At 37.0% G+C, this 21,510-nt stretch overlaps 1 protein-coding gene across 9 annotated transcripts in view; it reads right to left on the bottom strand.

The window, feature by feature from the left end:
* POU2F1 (POU class 2 homeobox 1) overlaps positions 1–21,510 on the bottom strand; it is a 196,423-nt gene that overhangs the window by 96,112 nt on the left and 78,801 nt on the right. For 3 of the 9 annotated variants that reach the window (XM_064370594.1, XM_064370603.1, XM_064370595.1), the window contains exons 2-3: positions 16,901–17,001; positions 15,883–15,910 (exon numbers count right to left, since the gene is read on the bottom strand). The exons of 4 other annotated variants lie outside the window; for them this stretch is intronic. In XM_064370594.1, coding sequence (XP_064226664.1) covers positions 15,883–15,910; positions 16,901–17,001 — 129 coding nt within the window. Of the gene's footprint in view, positions 1–15,877; positions 15,911–16,900; positions 17,002–21,510 lie in introns of those variants that run through there. 2 more of the 9 variants (XM_064370600.1, XM_064370599.1) reach the window with 2 other exon arrangements.

The raw sequence follows: 21,510 nt of genomic DNA, 5'->3' as shown, positions 1-21,510 counted from the left end.
TTAAATTTATTGCTTGCAGCTATTGTAAGATATTTCTGCAACTTACCATCTTCCCTTTTCTACTTTATGTAATAACATCTTTAAACTACCTTTCTAGTGGCAGTGTGGTCTTTCATATATTAGCTAAGGATGACTTAGAGCCAGACAACCATTGCTGACAAAGAAATGCGTCTGTACCCAACAGGAACAGCACCTTTCTAGTGAAATAGCCTCCCCCTAGGCTAAGAGAGTCCCACAGGGCCCGTGTACGGCAGGGAGGCTATAGTTTACCAGCCCACACAGGCTACTGTTTAGCGTAGGACCTCCTTCCCCTCTACTGCAAAGCTCACCCAGGAAAAAAGCTCACTTTGCTACAGTGGGAAGGAAGGCAAGAAAAATCCCTTTCTGTCACTCTTGATCTAGGCACCCTATTAATTTTAGAGGGAAAGTTTAACCACCAGGAGTTTGTCCAAGCCTCTACAGATGGATTGGGAGAGGGATGGCCACCATCTCTCGCCTGTACTCCCCAACCATGGCACATTTATGTCCAAAAGAAGAAAATAACAGCTTTTCCCACAAAGTTCAGATGTTCATTTCACTTGGTCATCTGTCTGAAATATTAGCAAAGAATCACTTAGATTAAAACTTAGCCTAGAAAGAACACCCCTTATACAAAGGAAAACCATTTCTGAGAGGTTTGTTGGATTGCTGGTCATTCATACTTCAGCATGAATTAATACAGTCCCACTGCTTTCATTTAACACCTAGTTCAGGAGTTGATTAGTGAGGCAACGGTTGTTTCTACTAGAAAAGTGGCCAATAAATACTCTAATAAAATAACTGATGTTTAGAAGACCTGGATTGGGGGTGGGGTAATAGGGGTAAAGGGTTCATAGAAGGTAGTAATAACAGGAAATACTAGTAACATATGGAAGTATAAAAAGAAGCTGAAAGGGCAAAGTTCAAAGTCATGTATTTCAAAATTATACCTAAAATGTAGCATTTTTCTTCTAAAAGAAGGGATAAACGCTCTTCCAGGACCCAGAATTCATGGTTAACACTATTAGTATTAAAATACTTTTACACTCATGATCTTATGGGCCAGTGTAGGTATCATTAGAAATGAAATTGAGGCAATGTCAACTGAATCAAAGTAGTGTTTTAAAACACAACTTTTTATACAAGACTAAATTGAGACTGGCCTATACGCTACCTTACTAAATCATTAACATCCAGCCTGCTCATGCTGTATACAAATAGCCACTGGTACACGCTATTCTGTACTGACCGTGTAACCAGTTGGACAGGCAGAAACGTTTTCACTCAACGATTATTCCCGGTTACCTCCGTTCTGTATCACGGCGGGGAGTCTGTACCTTTTAGCCTCACTGGTTGCACCCCAGGAAATCTCAACAGTACACCAATATCCTTTCTAACTTCTTTTCCAATCTACCAATAATTTAATGTCTTATTACTTACAGAAAACAATGATATTTCTTCAACGTTCAGTAATAAAAATAATTAGTTAACACAAGCATTATAAATAGTTACAAAAAAAGTCCAAAAAATCCATCACGTACATATAGCCTAAAATAATTTTACTAATGCCCACCAATGAAAGAACATTGCAGGATATGAAAATTTTAGACACAGAATCAAGTGATAGGTATTGGCATGCCAACGTTCTTGTGCACTACATCGCAGAATATGTAAATGATACTCTGTAAGGTTGCATTATGGGATCTCAGTGCCAAAAAAAAAAAATCTTTCAGAATAACTTAATAGAATTTCTATCATTTACTAAAAATCTAAATGGGCAGTTACCACAAAAGAAATGTACGTTATCAACGTGGCTATTAAGCACTGCCAAATAGCAAGCAATCTGAAGGCTAACCTTACTCCATAAAAAGTAAACGGAGGCCTAGTTAATGACTCTTACGGTCACATAGCTACTAATAGAGAGCCAGGGTATTGTGGGGTCAGGGACTCAAGCAAAATAAGGAGGCATGAGAGGAAGACAAGTAAAATGAAATATGTAAAAACTCTTATCCCATGACACTGAGATCAGTAATTGGTTGGTTGAGCAAAACCATCCACCTAAGTATCATAAACACATGTACATAATCATTTTATTTTAACCCAAAGCATACAAATATGCACTTATTCACCAGTCTTTTGGGCCAAAGCCTTTTCTTTGAGTTTGGATCCAAACTCAAAAGTTTTTTAAGCTTTTCACTGAAAATCACATTTTCATTTTACATTGTACATATATGTATAGACTATTAAAAACTCAAGAAAAACTCCATACAACAATGCTCATTTCCAGGTATAAATGTATTGTAATGTGTTCTAAAATATTTCATTAAAAAAACTGTTGACTTCAACCCATTAAATTGACTTTATGTTCTACAGATTAAAAAACACGACTTTAAAAGTGAGGCAAGAATTATAAGACACTTGAGGCAATCTGAGTGCATAATCCTTTTCTATTTTTTTTAAGAATAATTACCCCTACTATTTTATAGCTCTCTTGCACATATCTAACTCAGCATTTTTTAGTAATTACCCTTTATCAAATCTTTCCAAAACATTTAACTTAATTTTCACAGAAACGTCATCTCTCTTTCTATTCTTTCCCTTGGTTTATGTAATTATTTAAACTGTGTAATTAGGCCAGTTGCGGTGGCACATACCTATAATCCCAGTACTTTGGGAGGCAGGGGCAGACTGATCACCTGACCTCTGGAGTTTGAGAGCAGCCTGGCCAACATGGTAAAAACCCATCTCTACTAAAAATACAAAAATTAGCCGGGTATGATGGCATGCGCCTGTAGTCCCAGCTACTCAGCAGGCTGAGGCACAAGAATCCCTTGAACCTGGGGGGCAGAGGTTGTAGTCAGCTGAGATTGCGCCACTGAACTCCTGCCTGGGCAACAGAAAGAAAATCTGTCTATAAATAAATAAATAGTGTGATTAAAATTAGTACAACTAGCATGGACAGTATTGGGAGCACAAACTCTTGGTAACTTTACAACTCAACTGGTGGACATACCATGGAGTAAGTCTTCAGCATGCCAGAGGGAATCAGATAGTGCTTCAAACAGGAATGGGCTGTCAGTTAATCTCATCAGGTCATTTAAGTGGTGGTTCACTGAGAAAGCTACGATACCAGAAAGCAGTTTGAAATGGCGTGTTTCTGGTCTCTTTTAACATGTGCTATATTACATTTTTACAGCTATTTACATAGCTCATCTACTGTTCACTCTAACAATCTGGCATTCTTTAAAACTCAACCTATTACAAAATCCAATCCTGAATTTCTTGGTTGTAAAAGCTTAAATCTTTGTGTAGCTCTACTAAAGTTTTACCAATCCACTAAACTTATCTGCCTAGCCTATCCTACCATGCTGTTTCTCTACCTCTGTAACTTTCATTCTAAAGTGTTTTGCCAAGTCATTGATTTCACACATTAATGCATTCGACAAGTATTTACTAAGTGCTGTCAGGGACAGGGATAGGAATTGGGAAGACAATCATGAGCTTCAGAAAGCTTATAACTGAGTAATAGAAATATTAAGCAGGCTGGGCACGGTGGCTCATGCCTGTAATCCCAGCACTATGGGAGGCCAAGGCAGGCAGATCCCCTGAGATCAGGAGTTTGAGAATGGCCTAGCCAACATGGTGAAACCCTGTCTCTAAAAAAAAAAAGAAATACAGCAATCAACAAAATGTGTAATTACAAACTGTGAACATTCCAGAAAGAAAAAGAATAGGTCACTACAGAGTTTTAACATAGGCCTATATAGTAATTTATCTTGACATTGTTGTCTAATATTAGAGTTCTTGCCAGGCGCAGTGGCCCATGCCTCTAATCCCAGCACTTTGAGAGACAAAGACAGGAGGATCACCTGAGGTCAGTAGTTAGAGACCAGCTGGCCAACATGGCGAAACCTCATCTCTACTTAAAATACAAAAATGTAGTCAGGCCTGGTGGTGCGCACCTGTAGTCCCAGTTATTTGGGAGGCTGAGGCAGGAGACTTGCTTGAACCCAGGAGGCGGAAGTTGCAGTGAGCTGAGATCGCACCACTGCACTCCAGCTTGGGTGACAGAGACTCCATTTCAGAAAATAAAAATAATGTTAGAGTTCTCCTATTTTGACAAATAAAATGTGACTTTTTCTCTGATTCCATTTCTTAAATCCACAAAAAAATAAGCTTTGTTTTGTTTAAAACCCAGGCATTTTTTATTATTCTCATCCGTTTTTTAAACTGTTCCATTTCATTTCTGATATTGGTAATTTATGTTTTCTCTATCTGTTACACTTAGGCTTCCAGAATCTGTGTGACAACACAAGGGTAACAAATATCCTTGAGTTCTATATCAGATATAAAATTTAAAGAAACATTCCTCCTTATTCAATCAATTAAGTGTTCTTCAGACTAATCAGATGTTAACATTTCTTAATAATAAAACAGTGGCAGTCATTCCATAAACACTTATTTACCTCGGTATGTCTAAAATACCTTTCTCTTCCCTGTATTGATTTGTGAAAAGTCTACCTACCCTATAAAAACTATTCAAAAGCTATGGCCTCAGGTCTTCTCTCATTCTCCTAGTTATCAAGGAACTATTTCTTCCTCTGAAATCCTACAGCAATTATGATATCCCTCTCTTTTGTTTTTGCCTTTTTATTTTGAAATTATTACAAATGCAAAGGAATCTGCAAAGATGGGTCCCATGTACCATCCACTAATTTCTCCACTGGTTTCGTCTTATGTAATTACAATATTATATTAAATCCAAAAAACTGATATTAAATATGCTTCTATGTCATTTAAATGTCACATGTGCAGGGTCATGTAACTATCATTACAATCAAGATACAGAACTATTTGGTCACAAAGAATTCTATCCTGCTACCCCATGACAGTCACAACCACTCCTATTCCTCTGGTTAATTCCTGACAACCACAAATCTATTCACCTTTATAACTGGTCATTGTGATAATGCTATACAAATGGAAACACACAATAAGGTGACCATTTGAGATTGGCACTTTTTATTCAGCATTATGTATGCCTTTGAGATCCAACCAAGCTGTTGTGTGTATCAACAGTTATTCCCTTTTCTTGCTGAATATGAAGTATTCCATGGTCTGGATGTCCCATAGTTTGCTTATTTTTTAAATTTCAGTTTTTTTTTTTTTTTGAGATGATGTATCTCTCTGTTGCCCAGGCCCAGTGCTGTGATGAAATCATAGCTCACTGCAGCCTCAAACACCTGGGCTCGATTGATCATCTGGCCTCAGTCTCCCAAGTAGCTGGGACTACCAGCAAGTCACCACACCTGGCTAATTAAAAAAAAAAAAAATTTTTTTTTTTTTTTTTTTTTTTTAAGAGACAAGTCCTCACTATGTTGCTCAGGCTAGTCTTGACCTCTTGGTCACGAGCCATCATCCCACTTCTGTCTCCCAAGTAGCTGGGATTACAGGCATGAGCAACCATGCTTAGCAATGTCCCACTGTTTGTTAGGCATTCACTTATTGAGGTACTTTTTGGCTGTTTCTAAGTATTAGGCTATTAAAATAAATCTGCTGTAAACTTTGGTACATAGGATATACAGAGGATAACAAGTCCACATTGGGAGAAAATATTTGCAAAGCACATTTCTGATACAGGACTCATATACATAATATGTAAAGAACATCTGTAGACATATTTTTATGTGAACATAATGTTTTACTTCTCTGGGATAAACGCACAGAAGTCAGACTGCTAACTCGTAGGGCATGTGTATGTATTAGGCCATCCTTGCATTGCTATAAAGAAATGCCTGAGGCTGGGTAATGGATAAGAAAAGAGGTTTAATTCGCTCAGGTTTTGCAGGCTGTATAGGAAGTGTAGCAGCATCTGCTTTTGGGGAGACCTCAGGAGGCTTACAATCACGGTAGAAGGTGAGGCAGGAGAAGGCATGTCATATAGCAAAAGCAGGAGCAAGAGAGACAGAGGTTGGAGAGGGAGGCTGCCACACACTTTTAAATAACCAGATCCCTCAGGAACTCACTATCAGGAAGACTGCACCAAGCCATGAGGGATCTACCCCTATAAACCAAACACCTCCCACCAGGCCCCACCGCCAACACTGGGGATTACAATTTGACATGAGATCTGGGTGGGACAAATATCCAAACTCTACTTGTATCAGGTTTAGGGATTTTGATGTTGCTGTTATTTGGAGACAGGATCTCACTTTGACATTCAAGCTGGAGTTCAGTTGTGTGATCACAGCTCACTGCAGCCTCAACCTCCTGAGCTCCAGCAATCCTATCTCGGCCTACCAAACAGCTGGGACCACAGGTGCATACCACAATGCCAGGCTATTTTTACTTTTGTAGAGACGGGGACTCCCCATGTTACCCAGGTTGGTCTGGAACTCCTGGGCTCAAGCCATCCTCCCACCTCAGCCTTCCAAAGTATTGGGATTACAAGCATGCACCAACATGCCTGAACTGTTTTGTTTTTTAAGAAAGTGTCAGATATTTTTCAGAATACCTGTACCACTTTACATTCCCACAAACAATGGAAGAGAGATCCGCTTCTCCAAATCTACTAGCATTTGCTACTGCCACTGTTTTTTAATTTTCACTGTTCTATTAGTGTAGTGATATCTCATGGTGATCTTAATTTGCATTTCCCTAATGGCTAGTAATACTGAACAGCCTTTTATGTGCTTATTTGTCATCCATACAGCCTCTTCAGCAACATGTCTATTTCTTTCTTTTGAATTTTTCTTAAAAAATCCAAAAATTTCATTTTCTAATGAATTGTTTCCTTAGGGTTGAATTTTGAAAGTTCTTTATATACTGTAGGTAAGAGTCCTTTGTCAGGTATGTTCTTTCCAAATATTTTCTCCCACTGTGGACCATGTCTTTTCATCCTCAACAGAGGTATGCACATAGCAAAATATTTTAATTTTGATAAGCCAATTTATCAGTTTTTCTTTTATGGATTGTATGTTTGCTGTCATGTTTAAAAACTGTTCATCAAATCCTACATACTGAAGATTTTCTTCTGTTTTGTTTTTTGATGTGAGGTTTAGGTTAAGTTCCTGTTTTGTTTTTTTTCTTCAGTCATTTGTCAAAAAGACTATCTTACTCCATTGAATTGCTTTTGTACCTTAGTCACAAGTAAGTTGGCTCTATGTCTCTGGGTCAATTTCTCAGTTTGATATTCTGTTCCAATGATCTGTGTTAATCCCTCCACCAATACTCTCAACTTTGATTCCTGTGGCTACATAATAAATCTTGAAACTGGAGTAACTGACTCTTCTTATTTTATTCTTCTTCAAAACGTTTTCAGCTATTTCAGTTCCTTTGCATTTTCATATTAATTTTAGAATAATCTTTTCCATGTCTAGAAAAAAGTCTGTGAGAATTTTGACAGAAAGTACGTTATCAATTTGGGCAGAACTGATTTTTCCCATGTTAAGCCTTCTAATCCTTGAATTAGTGTATCTCTCCCTTACTCTGTATCTTCCTTGATTTCTCTCATCAGCACTTTGTGGTTCTCAGCATACAAATCCCGTACATGTTTTGCTGGATTTACAACCAAGTATAGTCATACTTTGTTTAACAATGGGGCTATGTTCTAAGAAATGTGTCACGTGTTTCATCACTGTGTGAACATACTTACACAAAACTAGATGTTATAGCCTACCATACGCCTAGGCTACATGGCATAGCCCATTATTCCTAGGCTACAAATCTGTACACGTTAGTATTACTGTAGGCAATTGTAACACAATGGTATTTTTATTTCTAAACAAGTATTTCCAAAGTGGTATTTGAATATCTGACCATACATAAACATAGAAAAGGTACAGTAAAAAGACACTATAAAAGATTAAAAATGGTACACCTGTATAGGGCACTTACCATGAATGGGACTTGCAGGACTAGAAATTGCTAAGGGTGAGCTAGGGAGGGAGTTGTGAATGAATGTGACGGTCAAGGACATTACTGTATACTAGTGTTGACTATAGAAAGCCTATACACTTAAGCTACACTAAATTTATAAAAATATATTTTCTTTCTTGAATAATAAATTAACCTAAGCTTACTGTAACTTATTTACTTTATTAACGTTTCATTAAAAAAAAAAAAAAAGTTTAAATTTTGGCTGGGGGTGGTAGCTCATGCCTGTAATCCCAGCACTTTGGGAAGCTGAGGCGGGCACATCACTTGAGGTCAGGAGTTCGAGACCAACCTGGCCAACATGGCGAAACCTTGTTTCTACTAAAAATACAAAAATTAGCTGGGTGTGGTGGCACACCCTTGTAATTCCACTGCTTGGGAGGCTGAGGCAGGAGAATCCCTTAAACCTGGGAGGTGGAGGTTACAGTGAGCTGAGATTGTGCCACCGCACTCCAGCCTCAGTGACAGAGCGACACTCTGTTTAAAAAAAAAAATATATATATATATATATATTTGCTTCTGCAATAACCCATAGTAGCTTAAAATACAAAGACATTGTATAGCTGCACAAAAATGTTTTCTTTCTTTACATCCTTTTTATAAGGTTTTTCTATTTACAAATTTTTTTTAATTAAGTTTTTTTGTTTTGTTAAAACTAAGACTCAAACTAGACGAGCCTACACAGGGCCAGAATCATCAAGACATCACTAAGATGGGAATTTTTCAGTTCCATTGTAACTTACGGTACCTCAGCGACACACACTGCCCATCATTAACTGAAACACTGCTATGTGGCACGTGACGGTATCTTGCTTGTTTTTTAACCATTCTTCCAGAGTAGATCTGCTAGAGGTTAAGTTTCCTTCCTTTTCCTTCACCTAACAATGTCTTGATTTCCCCTTCATTTCTGAAGGATATTTTTGCTAAATATAGATTTGGGGGAGTTTGAGCTCTCTCTGTACCTGAAAAATACCATGCCATAGCCTCCTGGCCTCCATGATTTCTGATAAAATATCTATTATCCCTGGAATTGTTTTCCCATAGGTAAGGTATCATTTCTCTCTGCTGTTTTTCCTTTGTCTCTCGTTTATAGAAGTTTTATTATAACACGTCTTGGAAGATTTTTTTTTAAATTTTTCTGTTTGAAATTTGCTCAGTTTCTTGATCTATATAGGTTTGTCTTCTACCAAATCTGGGGAGTTTTCAGCTACTGTTTCAAAGTACTTCTCAGCAACTTAGAACTTCTGTTGTAGATCTTTGTGTTGTAGTCCCAAAGGTCCCTGAGCGTTCTTTTACTATTATTTGTTCTCTTTTCTCTTTCTTGTTCAGATTGGGTAATTTCTATTGTTCCATCTTCATTTCACTCTGTCTCCTCCATTCTGCTGTGAGCCTACACAATGAGTTTTAATTCAGATATTGTAGCTGTCTGCTCTAAAATTTCTATTTAGTTTTTCTTAATATTTCTTATTTACTGAGGCCCATTTCTTTGCTTAGACTGCACAGTTTTTTCATTTGTTTCAAGTGTGTCCATAAGTACTCGTTGAAGCATTTTTATGACAGCTGCTTTAAAATCCTTGTCAGATAATCCTAACATCTCTGTCATCTTGGTCTATTAATTGGGCATTCTACATTACATATTTTTATGTACATGGACATTTCTGCTTGGTAAACTGTTACTTTATCACTTTAAAATTACCTTCCCTTTTTTGGCCTCAGAACTTACTGTTATAACAGCCCCATCTCCATAGATTCATTAATCAGCTTTTCTGTGTCATTTAGTTTTAGGTATGTCTCTTATGAAAAGAAATAGATAGGATTTTCATTTTTTAAAAATCCAATCTGAGTAGAGGTTTGTCTAACCCACTTACTACTTCCGTTGTGATTACTAATATATTTGGCCTTTTCCCATCATGTCATTTTACAGTTTTTATTTACTTTAGTTCTTCTTTGTTATTGATCTCCCTTACCCTTCTTTCCTAGTTTACATTAAATGTAATTTCTTTATGCCTCTTTCTTCCCCCCTTAACAGTTTAGGAGTTAAATATTCTTTTTATATTTGCTATTTATAACTTGCTAACAAATTCTAAAGTTAATCAATGTCCCTAGATCATTCTAATAAGAAAAAATCTGCATATAAATCATCTTCACACAGATAATAACTCCTTGAGTTTTCTGGAATTCATCTTATAATCTGGCATTAATTGTTTATAAATAATGTTGTATGAAAAGAATTTAGGGCTGAGGTAAATGAGACCAGAATTGACTTAAAAACATCAAAAAGTCCTTATTGTTCTTCATAAATGATGGAATGTTTTCATGTCATAAAAGCAATTATTTTAAGCTGATTATATTCCTTGAAATTAAAAATAATCAATGTTCAGAGCATCTCTAGTTAGCCAGCTAATTATCTTTAACATCTTAAATGTAACAGCACCTAAGAGTAGGATTAAGATAATATAAAATGCCTAATTATGCTTAATTAAAAAAAAAACTTAAAGAATTTCCATCAACATGGAACTAATAGCGTTCCAAATTAAAAATAAGTAAGAATAGAGGAAGCAAATTAACCAAAGGTGGAGTAGAAGCAAATTCGTCCAATTTACTTTAATATTTGTCAAAAAAATGAACTTTTTTTAAATAATTCAGCCCAAAAGCCATTAGATGGGGCTGAGCAAGGCAGGCATCCAAGCTTAGGAAAGTGAGGGGGTAGCAGCAACCAGGAGATCGGTTATATGGAGAGAGATGACTATAGTTAAGTATTTTAAGGATAATGAGAGCTAAGTGCACCACTGTTGGAAGAAAGAACTAAAACCTTAAAGAGAAAAAACTAGAATGAACTGTATAATACTAAATTGGAATTAGAGGTTTTGGTATAAAGTCAATGGTTTTCAAAATATACAAATGCAGAAATAAATATAGCTTTAAGTAAAATACACACACATATACATATATTCTATTCTCTAGAGTGCCTGGGGGCAATAATATCCCTACAGCAATGAGCACACTTGGCACCCAGACCTTGATTTCTAAATGCTACTTTCTACTATTAAAAAAACAGTGATTCTCAAAACAAACAACAAAAACTGTTAGTGGAAGTACTTTAAAAAATTATAGGAATATGTGAAAAAGACACAAAACCAGTTTGAAGGGATTCTCATTAGCCAAATTTTGGACAATTTGGACAAGAAAAAAATAATGAATTGTAACTACTACTTAAAGGAATTCATGAGTCCACACAGATATAAATAAATATAGAAAAGAGAAAGCTTTTCCTTACAGTAGGATGCCAAATAATGTAGAATAAATAATCTAATTAAGAAATCAATATTTGAAAACCATCACAGTATCAGTTCTGTCAGGAAATAACAAAAGACCAGGAATGGGTGGCTCATGCCTGTAATCCCAGCACTTTAGGAGGTCTAAAGTGGATCACTTGAATCTAGGAGTTTGAGACCAGCCTGGACAACATAGTGAGATCCCATCTCTACAAAAAATTTAAAAGTCAGCCAGGTATGGTGGCATGCACCTGTAGTTCCAGTTACTCAGGAAGCTGAGGTGGGAGGATCTGTTAAGCCCATGAGTTTGAAGCTTCAGTGAGCTATGATTGTGCTACTGTACTCCAGCTTGGGAAACAGAGTGAGACCCTGTCAAGAAAGAGGGTGAGAGACAGTGAGAGAGGGAGGGATGATAGAAGAAAGGGGGGAAAAGGGGAGGAGGGGAGGGAGGGAGACTGGCTATGAAATCTAGTAAGTGAAAATTTGGTGATGAAAATTTACAGTTTCCCCATAAAATAATTACTAATTACAAAGAGAAGCACAACTTTACAGAAGAGAAGACTGACAAACATCCCCTTAAGTGATCAAAGTTAACTTAATCAGTCAAGAAACAGGCCAGGCATGGTGGCTGATGCCTGTAATTCCAGCATTTTGGGAAGCCAAAGCGGGTGGATCACCTGAGGTCAGGAGTTCTAGACCAGCCTGACCAATATGGTGAAACCCTGTCTCTATTAAAAATACAAAAATTAGTTGGGCATGGTGGTGTGTGCCTGTAGTCCCAGCTACTCGGAAGGCTGAGACAGGAGAATTGCTTGAACCCAGGGGGTAGAGGTTGCAGTGATCCGAGATTGCACTGCTGTGCACTAGCCTGGGTGACAGAGCAAGCCTACGTCTAAAAAAAAAAAATCAGAATATTGCACCACCTGAAAGGATGCAATAAGAATGCAGTATCGCTCTGTGATACTCCTGCCAAAGATGTATGACATGACCTGAATCTAATCATGCGGAACCATCAGGTAAACCCAAATTCAAAAACATTCCATAAAATGTATGCTTTCAAAGTGCCATGATTCTAGAAATAAAAAAGACTTAAGGAACTATTCCAGATTGAAGAACAGTAAGGAGATACGACAAATAAATGCAACGTGCAACGTGCAGTCTTAGATTGGATTATTTTGGTGTAAGGGACATTTTGGGGACAAGTGGCAAAATCTGAATATGGTCTATGGATTAGTAATCTATCAATGTTAATTTCCTAACTTTTATGTTTGTATTGTGGCTATGTAGAAGAATGTCCTTATTTGCAGGAACACTAAAGTAGTTAGGGGTGACAGAGCATCAATTCAGTAACTTGCTCTCAAAAGCTTCTGAGATGGGCCGGGCGCGGTGGCTCACGCCTGTAATCCCAGCACTTTGGGAGGCCGAGGCGGGTGGATCACGAGGTCAAGAGAGCGAGACCATCCTGGTCAACATGGTGAAACCCCGTCTCTACTAAAAATACAAAAAATTAGCTGGGCACGGTGGCGTGTGCCTGTAATCCCAGCTACTCGGGAGGCTAAGGCAGGAGAATTGCCTGAACCCAGGAGGCGGAGGTTGCGGTGAGCCGAGATCGCGCCATTGCTCTCCAGCCTGGGTAACAAGAGCGAAACTCCGTCTTAAAAAAAAAAAAAAGGTTCTGAGACAAGTTGTTTGCACTATTCTTTCATGTTTTCTGTAATTCTGAAATTATTTTGAAATTTTAGAAAAACAGCGAAGAAAAAGGAAACAGATGAACAAACCACTATACAGTGTTTTTTAGTTATCCTAGTGTAGCTTTGACCTCTCCAACACTCAGAAATCCCTAGTCACGAGATGTGTATTAACATTGGCAAGACCACAATTCTTACAGAAATATGAAATGTATACATAATCCACTGTCAGATTGCTCTTGCAACAATTTAAACAGTATCCTGATAGACATTTCAAGATTGTATAGAGGAACCTACATTTTAAAGGTCTACATTTTATTAATGGAAGTTCAGACTTAAAGCCAGATCTAAGTGCCTGGGTTTTGAACATCTTTACACAGTTGGTGTCATCACTTACTTATTACTTGAAGAAAAAGTCTGAAACCATTACAACCCAAAATTCTATTAATATTTTAGAAACTCAGTTAATTTAAAATAAAATCTCCTCAGACATAAGACAATATTAGAAAATAAATTATAAATGTGATATTATAAATATATTGTCATGTTCTTTTAAAACTACCATTTTAATGGCACTACAATGTGCTATGTCGAACTGTCCTACTTAAGAGACACTATTTAAGAGAGGAAAGGACTTAACATCTGTTATGGATTGAACTGTGTCTTTCCCCAAAATATGTTACAGTTTACACCCTTTGTACTTGTAAATACAACCTTATTGAGAAAGAAGGCCTTTGCAAATGTTAAGATCTGGTCCATAGGACTGCCCCTAATCCAGTATGGTTGTTGTCCTTATACAAGGGAGAAACTTGAACAGGGACAGACATAGGACAGACGAAGACAAGAAGACAGGGATGGAACAGACTCTGCTTCATAGACCCCAGAAAGAACCAAACCTACCAATACCTTATTCTGGACTTCTAGCCTCCAGAACTAAGAGGCAATAAATTTCTGTTGTTTGTGGTACCCTGTTAAGGCATTACTAAAAAACTAATCTAACATGTGAAACTTAATTTTCTCATTTGAAAAATGACAATAATTATGCTGTCTCCCAAGATTATCCTTAAAATTAAAATGTTATTCTGAAAGTAATCAGGAATTATAAAAATAATGGTATTATCTCTTAATAAATATTTAATAAATACAATCATTCACATTTTTCTCCTAGTACCAGAAAAAATTTTTAAGTGATTCTCAAGTATTTCCATGCTTTTTAACTGACTTGTAATCCACAGGCCAGAAAAATCATCTTTACTGTACACAGTTAAGAACAGAGTCTTAATAGTGTTAGTACTATCTGAACATGTCTGAAGTACTAGTTCGTTTTCTTTTACCTGTTTTTGTCCTCATGTTTCAATCCTCAAATAACATTTTTTTAAAAAGTATAAATGTTGTCTTCTGAAAACTGAAAAAAGAAGCACCTCTGGCCAGGTGAACACTGTACAGCAATCCAGGGCAGTTGTGATTCAGAGACTGGAAATAATCAACTGCATTTGGTGCTGCCAAAAGCAAATGACAAAAGAACGTGGAGGGTTAACAAGCTGACCTTCAAAAAAAAAGAAGGAATAATCCCACGCAAAATGCTTTTCTTCTTTTTGCCCTACTTTCTATACGTCTACACATCTATGTATTCTAAAAATGAAAGAACACATGTGAGCATGTCTAGCACGTGCCCAGCAGAGTAGGAATTCCAGGAAATGTTAGTCCCTCCAGCCCTGCCCCACCCTCCTGTACTTCTACTCAGAGGATGAGTAGTAGAAGCATACTTAGGGTAGTCAACTTTGTAATCTTTCCATAATGACAGATGTCAATTAATTTTGCATCATCTTTATCAGCTTTAGGCAAAAGAGTTTTACTAAAAAGTAATATCAAAGTAATATCTGTTAATGCTTCTCATCTTGTATAAAGTCCTAAATATGACTGCCCAAAATAGAAAGGCGGCACCAGGCAATCTAACGTACCTTATTTCTCATTTTGAATAGCATAGGTTAAAATGCACATAAGTAAAAATTCTTTGTTATAACATCTCCATACCTTACCAGGAATAAACTGTTACATGAGCTATTAAAAGAGGTATTTTAAATATCACATTCAGCTGGGTGTGGTGGCTCACACCTGTAATCCCTGCACTTTGGGAGGCTGAGGCAGGCAAATTGCTTAAGCTCAGGAGTTCAAGACCAGCCTGGGCAACGTGGCAAAACCCTCTCTCTACACACACATACATACATACACACACACACACACACACACACACACACACACACACACACAAATTAGCTGGGCATGGTAGTATACCCCTCTAATACCAGCTACTCCGGAGGTTTAGGTGGGAGGATCACTGAGCCTGGGAAGCAGAGGTTGCAGTGAGTGGAGATTTCATCATTGCACTCCAGCCTGGGTGACAGAGAGACCCCGTCTCAAAAAAAAAAAAAAAAAAGCCTACATTCTCTGTGTTCCCACCCTCTTTTGGCCAGTCAGGTGGTAGGAGTAATTTAATGAAAGATTCCTAAGGAAAGGTGAACTTCAGGGAATGAGACAGGTTTTAAAGCAAAGATTCTCCCGGTTTTGGCAAACTCAGACATTCTGGCTATTATTAGTTTCATTCATAATAAGCCTGTATTTACCCCAAGGCCAGTCAGACACGTGAAATGTAATAACACTCTTTCTATAACATCAATTTTTTTTCATTACAGGTGTCAGCTAATTTTGAAGTGTTTTTAAAATGCTTGCAAAAATAAATTATTGCTTGATGATCAACTATAAAAAGTGAAAACATGAGATAAATGTTCAGTCACACAAAATATCCCATTGGACTTGCTCAAATTAGTTAGTTTATGATAACAAATATTTCATAAACATTTTAAACGGAGTAAGATTCGTATCTTTAAATTACATTATAAAAATAGTATGATTCCCTTAGTTAAAATCATTACAGAGGAATATATGATTTCTCAACGTTACCTCACCTATCTCCAAAATGCTTCTCCAAAACATCTGAAAAAGATTTTTAGATAGGTAAATTAAGAGAGGAAATAATTCCATAATCAGTGTTAGTTAACATGAGATGGGTTGAATTTGTGATCATATAAATTTTAACTTAAAAAATAAGCAAGCTTCACAGTTTAGTAATATGCTTTGAAATAACAGAGAACTAGGTTTAAACTCCAGTTCTAGCACATTGAGCTATATGACTGCCTCTCTGAGCCTCAGTTTTTTTCATCTGTAAAACAGGGACAGTAATCCTCTCAAGAGTTCTTCGTAGGCTTAAATAAAACAATACATATAAAAGTTTCAAAGGCACATACCAGTTAGTTAATGGTTGTTAATACTGTTAACTGTAACACTGTAAGTTACAATAAAAGAAAAATCCATGTGAAACATCACTATGGTTTGTTTATTCTCTTAGATGTGTATATGTATACTTAAAGTACTTAAAAATCTAAAAAAGGCACTAGACTAGGAGTCAGACGTAGATGCTGAACTAGAGTCTACCTCAGTTCTACACTAGCTAGCTGAACTTCTATAATTACTTCTTTAATCTTCATGTAGGTAATTTGTAAAATGGTAAAATGTATACTATATATTCTAATTACTATATTAACTTTATGAAATTATTATTTACACAGTGCTTCTATTAAACTACCATACAGGGATTAATGCAAACGATAAATTATCACAGAATAAGGATGATGTAAAAACATATTTATATACCCTGCTTGCATTAATTTCACAATTTTTTCAAAAGAGACCAGAGTCTAATCTAAGAACTAGGGCCAATCCTAAACTATTTTCGATTGCTGGCTGGATCACAGTCATCCCAAGCATCACTCCATCATATCAACAAATATCAAACAAATTTCAGAGTTAAAAATAAAAATACATATTTGATGTCATTTTAATAGTCACAAAATTAACGGCAATCATAACACCTGGATTTATCAGATGCTACTAAATTAATAGCTTTATTTAGCAGAAAATATTTACCAGGTATAGAAAGACTGCATTCTTTCTTTGAACTGATTCATTGAAAACTGAGAGTAGTTTGGTAATTAAAAAGGCAGGGAAGTTCTTCTTACTTTTCCAGTCTATGAACACAAAAAGAGAGAAAGGCAAAACTGAGTAAGCTGTATAAAATAACCTAACACTTAAAGAGAGAACAATTACACACAGTGGGGGACACTGGACTATTCACCAGGGCACATTCAGATGAGCTGCCTTAGGCAGGCACCTCTCGGGCCTATTTTCTCACCTACAAAACAGATATAACTAGTACCTGCCCTTACTGAAGGAACATGGAGATAAATCAGAGAGTTCTTTGAACATGTATTGTATGGTGCCATTCTTTCATGAAGCTGCATAAAACAGCCTACTTAGATTTTTTTCTAAGGGTGCATTTTACTAACATTAAAAAAAAAAAAAAAACCCTGATCTCCAAATTTGACATTAACCTCCCCGCAATATACAATACAAGTATCTACTGTTGTTATATATATACATAGATAGAGGATATAGATAGCAATAGATCCATACAGGTTGCTATAGATGTAAAGTATTCTGAAAAAAGACGTAAGATTACATTCTGTATTTAGAAAAAGAGGAAGATCAGTACTTGGTACACACAGGTATGAAAATCCACTATCACCGGTTGACCATTCCTCTCTTTGTTATGAAGCCTCAAAATCCTGACCAGCAGAATTCAAACAGCCTCAACCAATAAAGAAGAAATGGTACATGCTATGACTCTTATTTACTATCTACTCGTACTATTACAGCTACTTTTGATTTAGCATAACTAATTAGTATGACTGGTATGAGTCAGTGTAACTGATGGAGCAGCATAACTAATTAATGAAAACTGTAAATTTTACATATCCATACTCAGTGCTCACATAACTGGCTCACCTAACTTTTTTCTATACATTCAGTGATGTTCCCATTTCATGAATCTGAACTAACAGCTGAGGTGCAATGGTGCAAACAAAATCAAATGCAGTTCAAAGTGTCTTCTTAAAAAGGAGTTGTTGAGGCCGGGCATCGGGCATGGTGGCTCACGCCTACAATCCCAGCACTTTGGGAGGCCGAGGTGGGCAGGTCATGAGGTCAGGAGATAGAGACCATCCTAGCTAACACAGTGAAGCTAAAAATACAAAAAATTAGCCAGCGGTGGTGGCAAGCACCTGTAGTCCCAGCTACGCAGGAGGCTGAGGCAGGAGAATCGCTTGAACCCAGGAGGCGGAGGTTGTAGTGAGCTGAGATCACACCACTGAACTCCAGCCTGGGCGACAGAGTGAGACACTGTCTCAAAAAAAAAGAGTTGTTGGTCGGGCATGGTGGCTCATGCCTATAATCCCAGCACTTTGGGAGGCCAAGGCCAGCGAATCACGAGGTCAGGAGATCAAGACCATCCTGGCCAACATGGTGAAACCCTGCCTCTACTAAAAATAAAAAAATCAGTGCCATTGCACTCCAACCTGGTGACAGAATGAGACTCCCTCTCAAAAAAACAAAAACAAAAACAAAAATTAGCCAGGTGTGGTGGCACACACCTATAATCCCAGCTACTTGGGAGGATGAGGCAGGAGAATCACTTGAACCCGGGAGGTGGAAGTTGCAGTGAGCTGAGATTGTACCACTACACTCCAGTCTGGGCAACAGAGTGAGACTCTGTCTCAAAAACAAAAACAAAAAACTGTACATATTTTAAGAGAATGAAAAGAATTTTTAAATTGTAAGAAATACCTAAAGCAAAAAGCACAGAAAACCGAAAAGCACCTTAAGGAATAGTGAGACATTGAGAGAAATAAATACGCAAAACAAATTTTTAACAAATCCACTAAACCCTCCTGAGTAGGAACCGTAACCCGTAAGAAAAATCTACCCGACCTTCCAATATAATGGTTGTAAACTAACAAGCTCTTTCTCACTGTCCATTGGCACATCTTGAGACCTCTTATTCTTTTGAAATGTTACCCAACTTATATTGGATGCAAATAAACCAGGTGTGGTCCTCAAAACAGTAATCCTGCTAGTCTCTACTTAGTTTCCATAGCAACATGCACAGCTGGCAATGGCAAAGAGGCTGTACTGGCTTCAGACAGGTTTTAAAAATTTCAATACTCATTTAGTGAAATAATAATTATGTTCTCTCAGTTAAAAACAATTTTTTAAAAATTTTATCTTTGCTTGAAATGTTAAACAAAATAAAGCAAGGTATTTTCTGCTAGTCCAAAAGTGGCTTTCAGCCCAACAGCAATAATTAACGTGTCTGTGAAAAGTTACAAAATGCCAATCACCAAGTGGTAACCATTCTTTGACTAAAGAAATATAAAATTGTAAGTGAATATTCCCTATGGGTTACCTACTGTCATAAGTAACATTCAGAGACAGAGAGAAAAAAAGAGAGAACCAATATAAAGTCTAATTTAAACAGTAGTAAATAAAATTGTAAGTGAATATTCCCTGTGGGTCACCTAATGTAGTAAGTAACATTCAGAGAGAGAGAGAAGAGAGACAACCAATACCAAGTCTAATTTAAACAGTAGTAAATGCTATGCATCTTCTCCTTAAATAAATTTAATATGACTGTTCCTTGATTTAATTAAAATTGTTGAATTTTTACAGCTGCTCACGCCTGTAATCTCAGCACTTTGGGAGGTCAAGGCAGGCGGATCACCTGAGGTCAGGAGTTGAAGACCAACCTGGCCAACATGGTGAAACTAGTCTCTATCAAAATACAAAAATTAGCTGGACATGGTGGCGTGCACCTGTAAACCCAGCTACTAGGGAGGCTGAGACAGCAGAAATGCTTGAGTCTGGGAGGCAGAGGTTGCAGTGAGCAGAGATCACGCCACTGCACTCCAGCCTGGCAACAGAGCAAGACTCCATCTCCCAAAAAAAAAAAAAAAAAAACCAGAAATAAGAGTTTTCACAATGGCGATTCTTTTTGTAAATTTTTAATTTTTATTTTAGATTCAGAGGGTACATGTGCAGGTTTGTTACCTGGATATATTGCATGATACTGAGGTTTGGACTTCCACTGAACCATAACCCAAACAGTGAATACGGTGCCTGATCTGTAGTTTTTCAACGCTTGCTCCTCTTCCTCCTGACCCTTTTGGAGTCCCCAGTGTCTGCTGTTCCTATCCATGTATCTGTGTGGTACCTACCCAATGTTTAGCTCTCACTTCTAAGTGAGAACATGTAGTATTTTGGTTTCTGTTTCTGCAGTAATTCGCTTAGGGTAATAGCCTCCAGCTGTATCCATTTTTATGGTTGTGTAGTATTCCATGGTTATCTGTGTACCACACTTGCTTTATTCATCATTAATGGGCACCTCGGTTGACACAATGGCTTTGCTATTATCAACAGTACACAGTAGCTATTCTTAAAGGGCAGTACCTGGATCAGCATCATGAACATTATCTGGAAACTTACGAGAAATGTACATTCTTGGCCCCTACCCCACACCTACTGAATCAGAACCTCTGGAGGTGGGGGACCCAGCAATTTGTGTTTTAACAAACCCCTAGAAGATTCTGAACCAATGACTTACAGTGTCAAACTTCAGAGAAGACAAATATGAAACAGAAAATGTAATGCTTTATCCCATTCTTTGGAACTAGTTGAGGAACAGTAGCAAAATAAAATGCAAAAAACCCAGTGATGTCTTGAATTGAGTCTGTTGGCTAATATCTCACTGTCTAAAAGATATGCAGAGATAAATAGTAGTTCAGCATGTCTATCATTCCTACACATGTAAAGCACCAAGGGAAAATAAAATGTCTGTTTACAGGGACAGGAGGGTCCTTGCACATAGAACATTCAATCCACTACCATTCATAATGTATTACTAATCACTATCTCTGTCCAATCACTGAGGTCTTCCCACACAGGGCAGCAAACCTAACCATTTATTCCTTTTAAGAGAATAATTCTTTGCAACATAATATGTATGTAAAGATGAGTATGAAGTTTGAGTAATAAATTTTAACAATGCTTACTACTTGTAAGATTTTTTTTTTAAAAAAACATACAAGAATGCAGTCCTTAGTATCTAACCATAGTGCCTTCATATACTAGAAGATACACCTTTCATTTCATCCTTTAACCTCAGTACATCCAATCACAACTCCTTCCATATTTCTTTTCTTTCCATAATTCTAATGGGCAACACTTCAAAGAAACAGCTAAGCTAGTGAAATTAAAGTGACCAGAGACACACAGATTTAATGAAGAAAAGCCACTGGGTAAATCAAACATGCCATATGCTGTTAAAATTGATGAATTTAAGCAAACCGAATAGTTTTCTGAAGCCCATAATTAAAAATAAATTGCTAAATGCCTACAGCATTACACCCGAAAAAAATGGACTTTTAAAATTATATTTTGAGTGAATCTGAAGACCAGCCACAATTTAAAAAAACAAAATACAAACCATTCCAGGAAATTCAAAGGGAAGTGTTTGTTTACTTATTCCCAGGATTTATTTCATAAGCTATTTTATGATAAAAAACATGATGAAATTTACTCAAAGGTCAGATTCTTGACTTTACATAGGAGGAAGGAAACAAAAAATAATTACATTTAACTTGTTT

This window comes from Aotus nancymaae, unplaced genomic scaffold, assembly GCF_030222135.1.
Source record: "Aotus nancymaae isolate 86718 unplaced genomic scaffold, 86718_ANA_hifiasm-v0.15.2.pri h1tg000108l, whole genome shotgun sequence".
Classification (NCBI taxonomy): Eukaryota; Metazoa; Chordata; class Mammalia; order Primates; family Aotidae; genus Aotus; species Aotus nancymaae.
The sequence above is the reverse complement of the archived record's forward strand: the minus strand, read 5'-3'. Positions and strand labels throughout refer to the sequence as shown.